The 21,517-nt window shown below is 38.9% G+C and overlaps 1 protein-coding gene across 1 annotated transcript in view; it reads right to left on the bottom strand.

Moving 5' to 3' along the window:
* LOC139459655 (neuronal calcium sensor 1) overlaps window positions 1-21,517 on the bottom strand; it is a 118,263-nt gene that overhangs the window by 2,707 nt on the left and 94,039 nt on the right. Inside the window, exons 4-7 of the mRNA XM_071241260.1 lie at window positions 11,886-11,975; window positions 6,128-6,206; window positions 2,307-2,395; window positions 1,359-1,436 (exon numbers count right to left, since the gene is read on the bottom strand). Coding sequence (XP_071097361.1) covers window positions 1,359-1,436; window positions 2,307-2,395; window positions 6,128-6,206; window positions 11,886-11,975 — 336 coding nt within the window. The remainder of the gene's footprint in view (window positions 1-1,358; window positions 1,437-2,306; window positions 2,396-6,127; window positions 6,207-11,885; window positions 11,976-21,517) is intronic.

The following is a 21,517-nucleotide window of genomic DNA, read 5'->3' as shown; positions in this document are numbered from 1 at the left end:
CAAGCAATAAAGAAGTTGCCAACCATAAAAGTATCCTGTCCTTACGATAATGGCTATTAAAATTGCATCATAATATCTTGGATCATTCAGTCTGAACATGCAAGATGCTTGACTGAATATGAGGGTTGAGTTGTATTTTATGCTGCTTTTAGCAATATTCCAGCAATATCACGGAAAGGGGACACAAGAAATGGTATAAGACATTGCACCCATGTGGGGATTCGAACCGGGTCTTCAGCATGACAAGCAAACACCTTAACCACCAGGCTACCCCACCGCCCCTACTGAATAAAACAAACAGTGCACATTGTGCAACTTTATGTTAAATCAACATTGCACCTTGTGCGACTTTAACGGGGATATCTTTCTATGACACACAAAACTGATTTTCGTAACATACAAAAAACAAAAACAGTTAGGGGTCATGAATATTTTGGAGGAGATTTCTTTGTTGTGAAGACTGAGCACACAATTTCATACCATTTCTGGTGTCCCCCACTGTGATATTGCTGGAATATTGCTAAAAGCAATGTAAAATCCAACTAGAAAGTGTTTTTACTCGTAAAAACATATGTCTCCCCCCACTCCCCTAACCCCCATTCATTCGTTTACTTCACGTTAAACCCCATCTCTTCATTCCCACCCTCCATTACTAAACAACAGAGACAAAAATAGAACTCCTAGAAATTTCAAACAACTAATGGGCACCACTTCAGTGCTGGGTTAATGTGTATACAAAGTTTCGCGAAAAAATATTAAACGGTTTCTGAGTTATGGTCAGGAAACAAAGCTTACCCCCATTCAGAGCCTATGTTCAACTTATCTCCATGGAAACGAGAAAAAATAAAAATGTCAAAAATCTCTAAATAGCAAAAGGCACCACTTCAGTGCTGGGTTAATGTGTATACAAAGTTTTGCGAAAAAATATTAAACTGTTTCCGAGTTATGGTCCGGAAAAGGTGGGAACGCCGACGCCGACGCCGACGCCAACGCCGACGGGAACCGTGCCAAACACAATATGTCTCCCTCCATTCTGGGGGAGACATAACTCAATCACTCACTCATAATTTCAGAAAAATATCCCAAAAAATATTCATGATCCCTACCTTGTTTTGTTCAGTATATGTCAAGTGTACGTCTAAAATATATCTGACATAACAGTGTATATTTATCATGCGTTGAGTAGTAATTAGGCAAGATGATCATACAACCAATATTTTACCTCGTGAAAAATTATGACAAAACAAAACAAATTATAACAATGTGTGAGACCACTCTTTTTCCATTCATAAACATTTGGACAGATTTAAATATTTCATAGAAATCTACTTAATGATGTAGTAAAAGTATCCTATCACCTTATCCATGACCTCGAATATCCGGTTGACTCTCTTCTCTGGTGTATTCTCTTCTTCTGGGAGCTTGACCATTCCCCCCTGTAAATACCATCACAACACAATATCAGCCATTAGCCATTGTAGGCTAGCTCCATTCTATTGGGGTAAATTCTGTGTTCAAATCCCAGATTCTCCCTGGTTAGTTTTCTAGGTCTGTCAGCACCATACCCATGCTCGTGGGTAAACGTCTTAGATCTGCCTCACTTCAGGATTTCCTCCCACACAAAGCTGGCATGCAGTGACATAACTGACATGCTGATCAGTGCAGTGTTAAACTCACTCACTCTCATTATACTGCCATGACGATCCGGATTAGTATTGGTCTCTAGCAAGTAGCAACCCATGTTTGTCGTAGCATGGGTAGATCAATGTTCATTATGTCAACCACTGTCCAGACTCGATTATTTACAGAATGCCGTCACATAGCTGGAATAATTCTCAAACAATTCTCAAAGCCCCTTTCTATTTTGAAAAATTAACGAAAACTAAATATATTTCAATTCCCCTCTCCCCCGCCCAGATTTCAAATCCACATTGGTAACGATGACACTCTAGGCTTTCAACAGATCAACCAAATCACTGATCCTGACCACCCAATTCATTTTCAATTCATTTCATTGGTAGGTGGAAAGACAAGTCTCACTGTTCTGGTCATTTAAACAATATGTTGAAATTGACATATCAGTACTTTTGTCAGTAATTTCTTTTAAATACATGTATTCAAGAAAACAACGAAGCCCAAGATAGTGTTTCAATTAAGCATTTCAGTCAATGCTAAATATTTTGAAAATGGTCCTAATATCAAAACAATTCTTACTGTCTGTGACATAATTAAGATATTATTTTCTTCTAATTATCGATTTGAGGTAATGCTTCAACATGTCTCCATGTTCATGGAGGTAGTCTTACCACCATCTTGTAGATAGCATCTACGATGTCAAGCAGCTCCGTCCGGGTGATGAAGCCATCTGCGTCGAGGTCATACAACCGAAAGGCCCCTAGTGGGAGACAGACATGTCGAAATACAATTGGAACACTTTTGAGAGATGCTATCGCTGGGATCATATACACTAAATTTCAATTTCATGTATACCACTCAAAACAAGTTAAAGAACTCCAGATATTTTTCATATGACTATATTTAATATGTCATGCTATAAGAGACTTTAGTCATTTTGACAAAGTTGCATGTTCTTTAACTTCTTTTGAGCAATATATGTACAGTAGTTGCAGATAAGAAAATAAAAGGCAGAAAAACCATTTATAAATCAGGCAATGTAAAGGCAAAAGGTCAAAGTCGGCATCAAAATAATCAAAATATGCCTAAGAGGTAATACAGTCTCTATCAACCAGCAGGACCAAGATTACATAACATGTCACACACATACATATACATATATATATACATATACATATACATATATATGCAATAATGTTGAGAGTCATTCCAAGGTGAACAAGAGTTTGCCACTAACATGGCTATATCCCCCGCCCCTATTGCACAATTTATGACATGATTAAATCTAAACAAACCCTAACCTTTTTTAACCGAGGAGGAACTTGTCATGGAAATTGTAAAAAAAAGAAGAGTTTGGAACTTAAGTCCATCTTGCTGCCATGGAAACAGAAAAAAATAAAATTTCTAAAATTTCTAAATAGCAAGTTCAGTTCAGCATGTACCTGACAAACCTGCAAAGTTTGATGAAAAGGTATTGAACGGTTTATGAGTTATGCTCCGGAAACAAACACTACCCTCGCAGAACCTAAGTCCATCTTGTTGCCATTGAAACAAATAAAAAAAAATTAAATTTCTTAATAGCAAAAGGCACCAGTTCAGCATGTACCTGACAGACCTGCAAAGTTAGATGAAAAAATATTGAACGGTGTATGAGTTATGCTTCGGAAACGAAACGTGACGGACTGAGCCCATTTCTAAATCCCCCGCCAACTTTGTTGGGCGGGGGATAACAACCTTGGTCTAAAGCTTCAAGATTCCAACCAGGACCAGGTTATCCAGTTGTCCCTTAGATTGAAACCTAGATGATTGTGAGTTTGGATTCAAGATTTTTCAAGGCTTGTCAGCTCCAAACCCTTTCAGTAAAGAGGGAAGACCTGCATCACTTAGGGACTACTTCATATATAAAGCGGTGTTATATTGTCAGACCTGTAGAACTTATTTTTAGTTGCTGTCCCTCCAAATATATTGACGAATCTAATAATACTACCCTAAGGAGGGAAACACTACTAAAGATGGATCTGTATAAGACATATAATTTTTTTAATTGTTGTCTGGAACAAATTATTATTTAATTTAAATCCACATTTAAATGCTAACTGAGGCTTTATCCAGGTGAGCTAAACAGTTGTCGTGTTGGCTGGTGTTCGATTTTTAATCATGTTATTTCTTCCTTTCCATAACAGGTTGTCATGAAGGTAAAATGCTGCATACACCAGGAGTAAAAATACCAATAATCACACCATATTAAGCACATGGCATCACTTACTAACAGCTTAACAAAATGACACGCCCACAAAATCGTCACACGCCTTATTATTGATCAAATATGGTTTCAAACAACCAACTTTTCTTTTGTCAGATATCTTGGTTTCAAATATCTGCGATACTCTGTAATCACATGAAAATATTATCACATAAGTTCCCCATTAACTTTCTCCTTGACACATTCATCAATAGTAATCAGGCCATTTCTTCCCCTGCAACATGAAAAAGCACTAAAACTACATCATGATTATGGAATATTGACAGGAGTGTTAAATGGCTTGTATGATAGGCCCTTGCAATGAGTTTATGTACATATATCTTAGTAATTGGATCGCTGTGAAGCGGCATGCTAGCGGAGCACAGCTAGTAATATGTTAGTGATGATAGTGCCATGATGAAAAAGGGCAGCATCAGATAGGACTTGCCTATCAACTAGTTCCAGTGTGAGAATCTGTAACAGTGTGATACAGCAAACAAGTAGGTTGTTTCATGAGTGTTTGTGTGTTGACACATACTGATTCACATATCAAGATATTTTTTTTCCCATGCGAGTAAACTCAATATACATTCATGAATGTAATAATCTGTTTATTATGTCCACATTTTAGAATAAGTAGTGAAGAAGTAGTATCCTCTTAATCGGAAACAATGGCCAGGAGTGAACAGGGTCAACGTGCGACATCATAATTGTTGTAGACATCGAAATAAAGATCAGCTAAATCGAGTTTGTGCCAACTGCCTACGTTTTGGAAATAATATTACAGAAAATGACAATCATTTTTCACAGTAATGAGAAGATTATTCAGAGCTTAGAAATAAATATCTACACACTCAATATAATGTTAGCCCTACACATCTACAATTTATTGAATTATTGTCATCATCATGTAAATCTACCGTACCTTTGTTCAAATTTGTATATTTTGCTTTTAAATGTCACATGGCAATGCAGTAATGACATGCATTACATTAACACTCATTGTTATTTATCATAATTTGATATATCATTTCTAATAATCCAATCAACCACACACATATATATATATGTCCCTTAGGTGTGCCTGGATCCTAGAATTGGCATTTGAATCCCAGATTCGCCTGATCATCATTCTCCATTTGTTGTCACCACACTTGTGCCTGTGGGTTTCACCAAAGACTAAATGTCTAAGGTCTGCATCACTTCAGACTTTCCTTCACCTTCAAGCTGACATGGAGGTGGTTAGGTAGCCGATAGGTTAAAGCGTTTGCTCATCACTCCAAAGACCTGTGTCCGATTACATGGGTACTATGTGTGAAGCCCATTTCTGGTGTCCCCTGCCACCATATTGCTGGAATATTGCTAAAGGTGGCAGAAAACCATACTCACTCACTCACTCAAGCTGACATGCCATGATATATGAGACACTGATCAAAGTGAAATTCAACCAGTTTCATTTACTCTTTCAACTATTTTTAGAAGCTAAAAGTGGTCAACAATAACATGCTGTGATGTCATAACCATTGTTGATAAGATGGGTGGCCCAGTCATTTCAGATGACACATCAGACTTCTGTCCCTTAGGTGTGCCAGGATGTGAAGATTTGGGGTTGGAATCCAAGATTTGCCCAGATGATGATTTTAGGTTTGTCAGCGCTACACTAAAACTAACATTTAATCTCTGAAAGTAAATAATTTTTATAGAAACAAACAACGCCCTTTAAATTGAAAGGAGCCTGAGTGAGAGTGAGATTCAGAACCTGAGGTAAATCTAGACTTGCTTTATTTAGGGCTGTATCGTTACATTAAGGGTTGTGCAGAAGGGAAAATAATATGGTTCAGGGACTGTGGCACAGACTACACTATACTGTGCTTATGGGTTTCAACAAAAGGGTACACATCCAAAACCTGATTCATTTTGCAATATTTCATCTTCATAGGTACTTTAGCATCACAGAAGATGATGGAAGAAGAGTGAGAAGATGGTCAACAGATGTCTGTAAAAATGTCAACGCCAGACAATAACCAGTCTCAATTATCCACCAAAACAGATAAATGGCAAAATAGCAGCAAACATTATATGAATGCATCACTCATTATGACGCCAGGTGTTTGGGATACCACATGGATCAAGGCGCGGACTAGGGAGGATGGGGAGCAGGGGTGCACCATAAAGAAAGTCAGGCCTAAAATCAAATTTAATATTTATGGAGCCAGTTAGGTGAGCTAAATTGAATCTGCCAATACTTACATTTCAGTTTCTCCTCTACATTGCCTCTGGACGTTACTGACAGCGCCTGCAGGAACTCGTGGAACTCTATGTAACCATCCTGTAATAAGATTCATAATGTTGTATAACACTGTTTTACAAGCAGTTTGAGGGGCAGTCTAGTGGCAAATGCATTCGCTTGTCACGCCAAAGGCATGGGTTCCATTCCCACATGGGTACTATGTGTGAAGAACATTCTGGTGTCCCCTGCCGTGATATTCTTGGAATGATCGCTTAAAACATAAATGATCGCTTAAAACCATACTCACTCACTCACTATAAGCAAGTTGTGGTTGACTGCGCATACATCATATCTAGAGTTGTTCTAAAAGCTCTACTAAACTCTCTGGGATTCTATTTTTTATTTTAAAATTAAGATACCAAATGTGAAAAAAATCTAAATAACTCAATAACTAGAGGCGTTTGAAAGTATAATCGAGTCTGGACCAGACAATCCAGTGATTAATATCATGAGCATCGATCCGTGCAATTGGGATCAATGACATGCATCAACCAAGTCAGCGAGCGTGACCACCCGATTCCGTTAGTCGCCTTTTACTTCAAGCATAGTCGCCTTTTACGGCAAGCATGGGTTGCTGAAGACCTATTCTGCTCCGGATCCTCAGACACTGACATTGATACAACCACAAGTGCTGACCGTGACATTTGACTAATCCCTGGCCCAAAACCCATTTCTAAGTATAGAGGAGGTACAACAACACCAAGAAAATGATAAAAAAATAAGAATTAATTCCTATTCAGAAGTGGACCGTAACAACAAACATTTCGGTGAGTATTTTTTGGTTTTGGGTTTTTTTTCATCTTGTGACCTTGACCTTTGACTTTCTCATGACATGTGCCTCATGAATTCCCCAAGGCCCTAAGGAAGCATACTTCATGCATGGATAATGCTCCACTTATATCATACCAGTCTTGAGTGAAAGTGCAAATGTCAAAAATAAATCGGATTCGAAACTCTTGAACAAATATCTCTTTTTGAGCATCAGACCATATCATTTCATGATTTTACTGTAAGTAGAATGGGACTGTAGGCACATTTGGAAGACACCTCATTTGCAGCACTGTCATTGCATATAGTTTGATAGAATGCCTGGAGTGCTGGTAGGAATCTGCAGAAAGATTCTCCTCTTGCTCAATTCTGGCTTGTCTATTACATCCTGCACTTCCTAACACTCCTGCACCCGTCAGTCAGCTTATCTTGCCCACTCATAGCACCTCCCTTCACGCTTCCTCTCAGGAGATTGACGGCAGTACGGGGGAGACATGGGGGAGATCTTATGGAGCTTCAATTCGTTTCATTAGGATACCGAGCAAATCTAGTATGAAGGGTTACTGCCATGAAAAAAATAATTCTTGAAAGAAAATCTTGATATTTTGTTGCTCCTTTTTTTTCAACCTGAAAAAAAGTTTGCAAGTGATTGAAAAAAAACAGACACAGCCACTTCACCACCATTTCTTGGAGATCCCAGAAATGTTTACTGTGCAAATCTAGTAGGAAGGGTTATCTCCTATAAAAAAAAAAGCTAACAGAAATAGTGTTTGCCAAACAAATTTGTCCAAGTCTACATGCAAACATCCGTTATGAAGTCAGAAAAGTGACCTTTAAGTGTGACTGGGGGGTGTGGGCAGATTCTGACATTCATGTAGTTATCAGCATCAACACACCATGCAGCTAAGATGACATGCTGCGTCTCTACAGGTCGGCCTCAGGAAAATATATGTAACCTTACAACTACTTCTATCAACTCATGCTTGCAAAGTGACCTCATGGTAATCGTAGGTCAAAGACTAAATTAACTTTGTCTAACATCAACCCACATGTAGCAATGCTAAGCCCTGTGTTTGTGTAGGGATTTGTTCAAGGGTTTCACCAAGCATGTCTTTAAACTCATGGTCATAGAAATATATCGTGAGTAAAACATTAATTTTGGGAGCCATGGTAATAACAAATGTTTCACTTGATAAAAATAATACATGAGCAGTGCTAACACAAAGCTACGATCCAATAAACTGAAAAACACAAACAAATCATAAACTCCTAATTATGCTGATTGTGCAAAATGTCTTGAGTCATAGAACACAGAGGGTTTGAATCTTTAGTCCATTTGGCCACGTCAGTTTACTATCTTTACAGAATAGCAAAAACGAAAAAACAAATAAATGCTTTATGCAAACTTTTCATACATTTGTATATTTTATTCACTAGTTTTCCTATTTTCAGTTAAAATGGTATCTTCAAGAGTTGTTACTGTATTTGACGTAATAAGCGCCCAGGGCACTCTCAAAATTAGAAATTATTAGAATATTATTTTGGTGGTAAAAAACAGAGTTGAAAGATACATTTCGTGGTTTATGCTGACGGTCTGAACTGTTTATATACGACAGATATATTTTTCCAGAATTTAATTTCACATAATTAAGGGTGCATATAACACACGAGTGCGTATTATACACGAATAAATAAGTCTTGTGTACATTGATCAATCCAAAAGGATGCTAATTGGGATTGTTCACTTGCCAATATATTAGCAAATATCGCCTTGGGCGCTTATTAGAGTTGGGCGCTTATTACATCGAATACGGTAATTAATAACTTAAACGAATAAGGATAATGTTCTTCTTTTTTCGTTCCTTCTCTTCAAACTGACCAAGAAATTCTGTAAAAAATCCATTTGGTCTGCTCTTCCTGCATCAAAAACACAGGCTTCTGCATCAGATAACCCTACCTAAGGTTCATTAACAGGTAACCTCACAACTACTGAAATAGAGACAATTACAGGTTAGAGACAATCACAAAGAATGCAACACATACCAGTATTAAAGTATACATTGATAAAGCTGATAAACTGTTAACTTTATTGGGATATCATAGCTCCAGCAATATATCATGAGTCCCCCAGTTCTACAATAACATATGCAATACCCCTGGGACTGCCTGTGAATGATTGAAAGTCCTCTGCTGCCTGCCCCCTAGCTATCTTATCAGTCTACAGGAATATAGTATCAACTGCAGCCATTCCAAACGAATAATAAAATTAGCCACAGTTCGCAATTTGCTTGGGGATTTACTTGGAATAAAAACACAACAAGATGTCTGTATCATTAGGAAATATACTTTCAAGGACTTCCCCAAGAGTACAGCTTACACAATAATGGCTTCACCTCACTGGATAACTGTTCCGCTTTTAGCCAGCCTTGGGAAATTTCACTCACTTCATTGGCTTAATTGTACTGGTGGTGCTGGCCAGGAAAAACTGATTATTGCAATTGAATCAAATAAAAGCAAAGTTGAAGAAAAAAACTGACAAAAACATACAAAGCACACAGCATGACTAATGCCGAGGTATGTCTATACTCTGCAAAAAAAGAAATGCAAAAGTGGTTTTAGATGTTTATTTTATGTATCACATAAATAATCAACAGATGGTAATCACATGTTCAAAATTGGCACACATCATTGTCACTGGTCCAGGTTCCATATGACAAACATGGAACATTAGCCATATGAATCTGTCTTGTGCTCTGCTAGTGATACATGGTTGATTGGATCTGGGAAGGTCAAATGTTATCCCATGTTTCTGATGATGGTTTTTAATGGTGCTTGGCGCAACTGGAAAAAACTGGCTACAGCTGAAGATGATTCTCCTGTTTGCAGACGGCCGATGGCATTGTTGCCTTGGGCTTCTGTCAGTTATGGCATGTTTTCGCTGTAAGAATGTAATGGCATGCAAATGAAAACTCAACGTTTTAATAGCCCAACAAGTCATGCACATGCATGTCATGTTGGAGTGTTTCAGCTCCAAGTTCTCATGTGGTTGTGTCGTAGCGATTTTTCCATCTTTTTACCAAATTTCTGCAGTACCTTATTTTTTCCACACAAATCAATCCTAATCCACGCAGAAAGAGACCATTTCATTTTTGGTATAAATTTTGCATGGATGTCAGCAACGTTCTGTTAGATATTTCCAATTTTACTACTCTTGCATTTCTCATTTACAGAGTATATATAAAAATACATTGTATTTGAAAAACCCAAGAAAAGGCCCCCAAAAAGTATAATGTTTCTGGTCTTTTGGTTTGGTCTAAAATGGAACAACAACACAGGTTTTTGTTGGGTTTTTTTTAACTTAAATTCCTATAATCTTTTTGCAGCCAACTGTCAGAAGAATGATGTCTGAACTGCACTCAGCAAGCCCATGAGACCTCACAATCTTGAGACACACACACAAGACCTGCACAGACACAAAATGACAAGAGGCATCGAATTGAGTGTCATTTGTAGTTGATATGTTTTTTTGGGACAGTTGGTAAAGTTACCTACCATTGGTCAAAAACCTGGAAAATATGAAAGCCAGCGAGGGGACAAGAAACACAATACTTTTTACAAGTCCGAATGTTCTCATGAAAACAAGCATGAAATACTCACATCCCCCGTCAATATGACATGTCAGGTGTGTGCAATGCATCAGCTCCTGTGAACTATGTTCACTGGGCCTTTTTGTAAAGAAATATAGTACGTTTTTGAAGATCTGCTACGTAAACGAGGACTACCTCCATTTTCAGTCTAAATCAAGTCGTTGCCATGGAAACTCGAAAAATAACTTTTAAAAAAAATCCCAAACTATCCAAAGGCACCAGTTCACCACTAGACCTATCAATGTGCAAAATATGGTGAAGAAAAATGGTATGGTTTTCAAGATCTGCTCCGGAAACGAGAACTACTACCATTTTCAGTCTAAATATAAAAAAGTCAGTGCCATGGAAACTCAAAAAATATTGTTTTTAAACATGCCAAACTATCCAAAGGCACCAGTTCACCACTAGACCTATCTATGTGCCAAGTATGACGAAGAAATATGGTACGGTTTTCAAGATCTGCTCTGGAAACGAGGAGTACCGCAATTTTCAGTCTAAATCAAAGTCGTTGCCATGGAAACTCGAAAAATAACTTTTTTAAAAATCCCAAACTATCAAAAGGCACCAGTTCCCCACTAGATCTATCTATGTGCCCAGTTTGGTGAAGAAATATGGTACGGTTTTCAAGATCTGCTCTGGAAACGAGGACTACCGCCATTTTCAGTCTAAATCAAAGTCGGTTTGGTGGGAATATATTTAAGAGAAAAAGTTTGCTCTACCCCAATGTGTAGTGTAATAAAGTATAGTTTTGCTCAGAACTATTACAGTTACAGCACAAGTATGCATATATTACCAGGATACGTTATATCACAGGGAGGTAATTTGAAGAGCGTCATGGCATCGGCCTGTTATAACGTAACTCAAAAAGTGTACTTTATCACAGGATAAAGTACAGTCGGCGCCTTTGATCATTCACCGAAGCATCTTCGAAATACTTGTACTGTAGGATTTTGAGAACATGTTAATATGTAGGTATTTACTTCTAAGAAGCTTTTTTTCATACAAGGTTTTAAGACGCCAGAAACTACATACAATCATCATTTATCATTTTTAAAAATTAATAGTTACTTGAATTTATATCTTATTGTATCTATTGAAAAACAGTGTGCTAAACTAAAATTTAATTTCAGCATTTTTCAAAAAATTTAATGAGCTTATTGCTCCAGTCTTTCAAATCTTAAATCAGAGAAACAAAAAAGTGGTTGCTTATTTCTACATGGTTAGGACATTGCATGCATGACAGTCAAGGTCAGTCAATCCCAACGTTACCATCAGATGACATAAATATTTAATTCCCGCTTACCTTGTTTTCATCAAAAACATTAAACACAAAGGATGCAAACTTGCTGGGATCCCCACATGGAAAGAACTGTTGGTATATCTTGGTAAAACCCTGAAACAAATAGAAATATGTCTTGAACAGAAGATAGCACATGGTGTATAACATCACATACTACTTGTTGGACTGATGCGAAATATATTGCTTCCTGTTGCCAAGCCAGAACACATGTACAAAATCAGGATGCAAACGCCATTTTATCATTCTTTATTTTCATTTCCACACAAAACGTCTCCACACAGTAAATTAGGGCCTTTGACTCTTTATTTGGCAAGGCCTTTACTATTTCTTTGTTTACACACATGCTTGTTTGGTGCTTGTTTGGTGGGGAGGGGGCAACTGAATAAATATCAACTTTCCTTGTTGTATATTAGTGATAGTGATATGTTGCCATGTATCTAGTGTGAGTTGGACATCGGGTAGCCTGGTGGTTAAAGCGTTCACTCGTCACACCAAAGACACAGGTTCGATCCCCACATGGAAACAATGTGTGAAACCAATACTATAGAGGCAGTAAGCTCACCCACATATCACCCTGACCCAACCCTTACCAACCATCCTCACCCACCAATCACTCTCTGCTATCATTACCAACATAAAAGCCCCATGTTACTACAAGAATGTGATCAAAATGTCAAGATATTTCAAGCTCCCCCATCACCTCTACCCCAACCCTTCCCGACCATCCCCAGCCTTTAAGTACAGCAGGTCTTCCTTGCGCTCATTCCCCAAACCGATCTTAACCCTACGATCATTGCAAGTCTATGTTAACGTATGGAGATAACGTACGATCATCTTAGCGCAGTGACTTTAACAATGCTTCTACCTTCTCCACCATTTCTAGCATGCTTTATACCAATCCTTTTTTTTAACCCATTGAAATTTTGGCACTAAAAGTCCATCAGGTGGAGTTCACATATTTGTGGCATATAAAGTTTCTCCATCAGAACATTCCTGCCTTTGAAGCATCTCAAAGTGTTTTACATAATGACTTTAAATCACAGATTTTTTTGGTACTTGCTGAAAGAAAGGTTTGTTTATTTGTATCAAGTTTCATGTTGGGTGTCAACGTTAACGACTCTCATTCTGTGATGATCGATTTCTGCATTGAAGAAGCAATTAACAAGCCACTGACTTACATGTTTCCTTCAGGAAACATTGGTGCATGTGATTAAATACACATCTGAAAGGGAGAGAGCTCAACTGGTTGGAGAGAGAACAAGTGAGTTTTGTTACACATGGCTTTGACCTGTATTTCAATTATATCAAAGCGTGTCATCCTAAAGAAAACCAACAGAAACCCAGGTTGCAGATCAGCTGAGCACAACATAAAATAAAGCGATAAAAAACATTTCCATAGTCATGAGAAATCTCTACTTAAATATTCCACTGTACGATTCCGGACTATAAAGTATGTGTCCATGAATCACAATCAAATAGGAACAATACTTGCACAGAACAATCTCAGCGCCACAGTTATTGTAAATCCTTAAGATCGCGATCTTAGGCTTCAGCTACAATTGCCACCCTATTGCACAAAGCGATTGCAGGCTAAGATCACTGTAAGCTACAACCGAAACTTACAATTAGTCCGGACGAATCGTAAGTAACCTAAGGTTGCGTAGTTCCTGTATAAACTTGACAAAATGGTGTGCAAGACAGGGTTTGTTTCACATAAATAATCTGCTTTACATTCAAACATTGCCTATATTTTTTTTTGTGTTAAAATGTGTGATTTTGAATCGACACTTCAACGACACAGAGAACACACCACAGATTAATGTCAGAAATGTTGTTAATTGCGATAGTGAACCACGTAACTATCGAGTCAAGAGCAACAACTGTCCATTTTGAAGTGCAAAATCACATATATTTAAATCTAAAATTGAGTGGGAAGAGGGGCAAATGGTTAAAACATTTACAAGTTTTCACAAAATAAGCAAATATATATATTAAACAACTGCTTTCTCAAAATATTATATATTATTCTTATTTCCCATCTGTGCCTTTAATCAACATACCACCATGTTCTCAAGCTGATTCAAATATTGAAGAGTGAGTGAGTGAGTGAGTGAGTGTGGTTTTATGGTGCTTATAGCGATATTCCAGCAATTGGGCTTCACACGTTGTACCCATGTCGGGAATCGAACTCGGGTCTTCAGTGTGACGAGCGAACGCTTTAACCACTAGGCTACCCAACTGCCCCCAAATATTGAAGAGTGACTGGAGATTCCTCAATAAAGTACTGTAGCTCACCAAGAATTCCCTTGTCTTTTCCTACACACAGATCATGCAAATTTCATGAATAAAAATCACATATTTCTCAGTCTACATGTTTGAGGGCTTTTAATGTTAATATCTTGGCTACTTAGAGTTGAATTTATTAGATGAAAATACATGATTAAACTAGCCTCGGCCTTGGACAAGTGGCTCAAGTCGCAGACTGACTTTTGAACAGATCCAGGTGAGCTAACATTGCATTTTGTTCCATATAAAAAGTTCAATGCCAGTTCAGATTTGCAGCCAATGGTTTTGTTAAGAAGATTACACCTGTCTGTCATTGTGAGACAAAATATTGAGTTTTACTTGGCATCAAATGTAGCATGTGTAAATACAAACACTTCAAGCTTGCAGTCATTGTGGCAACGTGTCTGTTTGGAATATATAACGAGAAACAAAAAGCAACATTCTAGTTGAAAAGCCAATAGTCTGGGGACATTAATGATTCACAGCAGTTAATTGATTCACAAAACAACTCAGTCTTCCACTTTAAATTTGAATAAATCCATGGGTCATTTGTAATTTGTGTTTATGCTGCTGAACACAGTATTTTGACATTATCCCAGCATGTCAGATTAGTGATGGGGTAAAGCTCAAATGGATGCAGGTCTGAGACATTTTCCAATTTAGGTGAAATCCACAACATGTGGATCTTAACAGCACTCAACAAAGTAAGGATAAGAATTTATGGATGAACAACTTCTTTATTACAATTAAGAGCGATGTTTCGGTGTAGGTTCTAACACCGTTATCACTTGCTTGATGACGGTGTTAGAACCTACACCAAAACGTCGCTCTTAATTGTAATAAAGAAGTTGTTCATCCATAAATTCTTATCCTTACTTAGTACTCCAACTTCTAAATGCCTATCAAAGAAGCACTCAACAATACTCAATTATCAATTATGTACAAGAAGGTAAGAACAAATACTGAGAACAACATCACATTGGTGAAAACATCCCCAGAAAACACTGGCCAACTAACATGCACTCGCTTTTTTATACAAGAACGCCTCTGTGGTCTAGTGGTAGAGCATCTGCCCGGAGAGCGGAAGGTCAGGGGCACGTTAAAAGATGGTACATGTTGTTACCCTGTCTGGCGCTCAGCATTAAGAGAGGAAAACAAGGACTGGTCAGCTCGGAGTCAGTATACTGTATGTGAGCAGAGTAATAATGTTAAACTGCAGCATGGTATCTCAGTGGGCTAGCACTATAAATCGGCATTAGCACAGACAGACACACACACACATACACACATATATGCACGTCGCACAATGAATGCAACAATCTTGAACGCTACGTTAAACCCATTTCACCTCACCCCACCATTAATGTGCAAATTGTGTGAGTGAGGGTGCTACTGGTGGGTCAGGAGATCCTTACCCTTTTTCATGAACACTTGACTTTCTATTTATATATTAATACCTTAAAACTTTATACAAACAACACCTGATATACACAATACAAAATTATTATCTCCAAATAAGACATGTAACAGACGTAAGACGTCGGTACAGGTCACAATGCCACTATAGTCACAATGTCACTACAGTCACAATGCCACTATAGTCACAATGTCACTACAGTCACAATGTCACTACAGTCACAATGCCACTCTAGTCACAATGCCACTATAGTCACAATGTCACTACAGTCACAATGTCACTACAGTCACAATGCCACTATAGTCACAATGTCACTACAGTCACAATGTCACTAGTCACAATGCCACTATAGTAACAATGTTACTACAGTCACAATGGCAGCCAGCCAATCAGAAAGCTAAATCTTATGATGAAGGATAATATTGATCATTACTGACATCAAATATGGCAAAGTAAAAAGCAGAATTCCACTCAGAAATGCAATGCTGCCACAGCGTCATCTACTCCACCCACAACACAGTTTGCAGTGGTTCTGGCACTCTCTAAACATCTATCAATACATAACAGTTATTTTGTTTGCTGCAGGAGATTGGCTATCTGTTGAGTAATCCTATTCTCCTTCATTTACCGCTTGGCTGAACGTAAGTATATGTGAATAATTAAGAGCAACTGTAATGGTCTCCATTATCATAAAGCTTCAGTTATCAGTACTTAATACCACCTATGCACTGGTAAGTAAACATGTGTTCCACAGCATTGTTAATTTCTATTATATATTCACTTTGTGAAGAGTAGGAAATATGAGAAAATGACTTTTGCAGCATTATTTTGCATTCAGCAATTAGGCCACACCAAATAAATTTCTAGTTTTTTGTCAACATGAACCAACACCTGTATCTCACCAGTCTAGAAAGTGGTTGATGACAGGATCCACACTTCTCTCTTTTGATTCGCTGGTGTAAATTTTAAGTATCACACAATTTAAACAACAGGTTGACTTCAGTGAAGTTTCTTTGAGGGGTTGACAATTCACACATTTTTCTTCATTTTTCTATCTTAACATGGCAAGGAGTAATATATAGAATAAGCAACACGCAACAAGGAATTATAGATATCTGTCCTGAGTGATTGAATGGTGTTAGCCTTCGACAAGGAACTTACAGCGTTCATTCATGATAGGCACATCATTCATAAATCTTTGTATCAAGTAGGTTATTCTATAAAATACTCATTGTCATTTTAATATAAAAAAATATATGAATAAATACATATATTTAACACCATACTCTGCAATATTCCAACTATATGATGGTGGTCTGTAATAATCAAGACCAGAAAATCCTGTGATTGACATCATGAACATCAAACTATGCAATTGGAATATGATGAGCCTGACTAAACGATCCTGTTAGTCGCCTCTTACTATTGGCACGGTGCTGAAAACCATTTCTAGCCTGGATCTTCACGGGGTTAGACAAGCATGGGTTGCTGAAGACTGATTCTAGCCTGGATCTTCACGGGGTTAGACAAGCATGGGTTGCTGAAGACTGATTCTAACCTTTGTCTTCATGGGGTTAGACAAGCATGGGTTGCTGAAGACTGATTCTAACCTTTGTCTTCATGGGGTTAGACAAGCATGGGTTGCTGAAGACTGATTCTAGCCTTTGTCTTCATGGGGTGAGACAAGCATGGGTTGCTGAAGACTGATTCTAACCTTTGTCTTCATGGGGTGAGACAAGCATGGGTTGCTGAAGACTGATTCTAACCTTTGTCTTCATGGGGTGAGACAAGCATGGGTTGCTGAAGACTGATTCTAACCTTTGTCTTCATGGGGTGAGACAAGCATGGGTTACTGAAGACTGATTCTAGCCTTTGTCTTCATGGGGTGAGACAAGTATGGGTTGCTGAAGACTGATTCTAACCTTTGTCTTCATGGGGTGAGACAAGCATGGGTTGCTGAAGACTGATTCTAACCTTTGTCTTCATGGGGTGAGACAAGCATGGGTTGCTGAAGACTGATTCTAACCTTTGTCTTCATGGGGTTAGACTAGCATGGGTTGCTGAAGACTGATTCTAACCTTTGTCTTCATGGGGTGAGACAAGCATGGGTTGCTGAAGACTGATTCTAACCTTTGTCTTCATGGGGTGAGACAAGCATGGGTTGCTGAAGACTGATTCTAACCTTTGTCTTCATGGGGTGAGACAAGCATGGGTTGCTGAAGACTGATTCTAGCCTTTGTCTTCATGGGGTGAGACAAGCATGGGTTGCTGAAGACTGATTCTAACCTTTGTCTTCATGGGGTGAGACAAGCATGGGTTGCTGAAGACTGATTCTAACCTTTGTCTTCATGGGGTGAGACAAGCATGGGTTGCTGAAGACTGATTCTAACCTTTGTCTTCATGGGGTGAGACAAGCATGGGTTGCTGAAGACTGATTCTAACCTTTGTCTTCATGGGTGAGACAAGCATGGGTTGCTGAAGACTGATTCTAGCCTTTGTCTTCATGGGGTGAGACTAGCATGGGTTGCTGAAGACTGATTCTAACCTTTGTCTTCATGGGGTGAGACAAGCATGGGTTGCTGAAGACTGATTCTAACCTTTGTCTTCATGGGGTGAGACAAGCATGGGTTGCTGAAGTCTGATTCTAGCCTGGACCTTCACGGTTGAGACAAGCATGGGTTGCTGAAGACTGATTCTAACCTGGACCTTCAAGGGGTGATCCATGTAATGACAATCATGGGATACTGGCCATCTATTCTGCGAGGGAACCCTCACATAGGTCTGAAGCATTGCCACTGTATTTTCCATTTTTTTCCGAGTACAACTCCTTTAATGACTGGACTGCTTCCGTGGTCTAGTGGTTGAGCATCTATATAATTGCAATAATCTTGGATGCGACGTTAAACCCCATTTCACCTCACCTCACCTTTTAATGACTGATTCCCAGAATCCAGACAGTGAAGAACAGATGGGCAAATGGCTCTGGCCTAAAGCAGTATAACTGCTCAACACCTTGCACAAACTACTCAACAATCCATCATTTGTTGATGTCGAACAACAACAATCATCACGTCTGCCAAACCAAACTTTCACACACAGAACTCAAATTACACAGAAGCATTTTCTTGGTTCATCTGACCCCAAACACACAAACTCCATCTTTACTGCTACCATCATCAACATTCCCACGCCCACAACAATAAATGACTAATGAATTGACCATACATACATCATAACTGACACATACAGTACTCAACTGCCAATTGTATGTAAAAGTTGTCCTGGTTGTATGTAAAAGTCAGAGTGGGTTATATGGGAAAGTCATCTCTGTTATCAATCATTCAACCACCTCTCTTCTCACACACAGCATTGCTAGCCTGTCTCACAGTCACTGATTATTTTCCCTTTCGCCCATACTCTTACTGTAATGCAATTAACCTAAATGAAGAAAGTCTATATTTTCCACTGGCTGAGGTTCTGAAAAGAAGCTCCTTTTCAATTTAAATGAAGTTGCTTGTTTCTATCAAAATTATATATTTTTAGAAACTAAACATTAGTCTAATGGCGCTGCTTGCACCACCAATCTTACAGGAAAATGAAACACAAGGCACGCTTCTAATAGTGGAGACGTTATTTCAGGAATAATAAACTATTAATTTCTGGGCCATAATTGCGTGAGTGAACATTGATTTATGCCAAAGTCATCACACTGTGTCACGAGGGGTAGCCTAGTGGTTAAAGCATTCGATTGTCACGCCAAAGATCCAGGTTCAATTCCCCACATGGTTACAATGTGTGAATTCCACAATTCCCAAGCAATCTGACCACATGCCAAAGATAATGTACTGTACAGATGAAGTCATGTAGAGATGTCATCAAGGCAAGGTGCCCATTTTATTCTTGTGGTTCTGTATTGGTGATTTGAGTCAGTTCTACTTCAAGAAGTAGGATAATGAGATTAATACAAGTACTTCTCCACAATTCAACACAATCATCCTACTGGACCGCCTCTATGGTCTAGTGGATCTGCCACCAATCTTACTGGACCGTCTCTATGGTCTAGTGGATCTGCCACCAATCTTACTGGACTGACTCTACGGTTTAGTGGATCTGCCACTTATCTTACTGGACTGACTCTACGGTTTAGTGGATCTGCCACTTATCTTACTGGACTGACTCTATGGTTTAGTGGATATGCCTCTTATCTTACTGGACCGTCTCTATGGTTTAGTGGATCTGCCACTAATCTTACTGGACTGACTCTATGGTTTAGTGGATCTGCCACTTATCTTACTGGACTGACTCTATGGTTTAGTGGATATGCCTCTTATCTTACTGGACTGACTCTATGGTTTAGTGGATATGCCTCTTATCTTACTGGACCGTCTCTATGGTTAAATGGATCTGCCACTAATCTTACTGGACTGACTCTATGGTTTAGTGGATCTGCCACTTATCTTACTGGACTGACTCTACGGTTTAGTGGATCTGCCACTTATCTTACTGGACTGACTTTATGGTTTAGTGGATATGCCTCTTATCTTACTGGACTGACTCCATGGTTTAGTGGACCTGCCACTTATCTTACTGGACCGTCTCTATGGTTTAGTGGATAGAGCATCTGCCACTTATCTTACTGGACTGACTCTATGGTTTAGTGGATAGAGCATCTGCCACTTATCTTACTGGACTGACTCTATGGTTTAGTGGATAGAGCATCTGCCACTTATCTTACTGGACTGACTCTATGGTTTAGTGGATCTGCACCTTATCTTACTGGACTGACTCTATGGTTTAGTGGATCTGCCTCTTATCTTACTGGACTGACTCCATGGTTTAGTGGACCTGCTACTTATCTTACTGGACCGTCTCTATGCTTTAGTGGATCTGCCACTAATCTTACCGGACCGTCTCTATGGTCCAGTGGATAGAGCATCTGAAACTTATCTTACTGGACCGTCTCCATGGTTTAGTGGATCTGCCACTTATCTTACTGGACCGTCTCTATGGATTAGTGGATCTGTTACCAAACTTACTGGACTGACTCTATGGTCTAGTGGATAGAGCATCTGCCAACAATCTTACTGGACCGTCTCTATTGTTTAGTGGATCTGTCACTAATCTTACTGGACCGTCTCTATGGTCTAGTGGATAGAGCATCTGCCACCAATCTTACTGGACCGTCTCTATGGATTAGTGGATCTGTCACAAAACTTACTGGACTGACTCTATGGTCTAGTGGATAGAGCATCTGCCACCAATCTTACTGGACCGTCTCTATGGATTAGTGGATCTGTCACCAAACTTACTGGACTGACTCTATTGTCTAGTGGATAGAGCATCTGCCACCAATCTTACTGGACCGTCTCTATGGATTAGTGGATCTGTCACCAAACTTACTGGACTGACTCTATTGTCTAGTGGATAGAGCATCTGCCACCAATCTTACTGGACCGTCTCTATGGATTAGTGGATCTGTCACCAAACTTACTGGACTGACTCTATGGTCTAGTGGATAGAGCATCTGCCACCAATCTTACTGGACCGTCTCTATGGATTAGTGGATCTGTCACCAAACTTACTGGACCGTCTCTATGGATTAGTGGATAGAGCATCTGCCTGGAGAGCAGAAGATTTGTGGTTCATCTCCCTGGCCGAATAAAACGACTGGTTAGCTTGAAGTCAGCATACTGTATCTGAGTGGGGTATAAAGGCTAAAACTGCGGCATAGTATCTCAGTGGACTAGTACTATAAAACAGAAATAGTCCAGACTAGTACACACTCACATATACACACACAGCAAAATATTTAAACCCCATTTCACCTAACCACATAGTGCTACAACTGTCTACATAACTCTCATACTTTACCATAGACTTACGACAATCATTACAATAAGACACAGGCTACCTATATAGTGCAACTGAGTTA

Source organism: Haliotis cracherodii, unplaced genomic scaffold, assembly GCF_022045235.1.
Source record: "Haliotis cracherodii isolate W230 unplaced genomic scaffold, xgHalCrac1.p SCAF_13, whole genome shotgun sequence".
Classification (NCBI taxonomy): domain Eukaryota; kingdom Metazoa; phylum Mollusca; class Gastropoda; order Lepetellida; family Haliotidae; genus Haliotis; species Haliotis cracherodii.
This window is presented reverse-complemented; position numbering and strand designations above follow the sequence as displayed.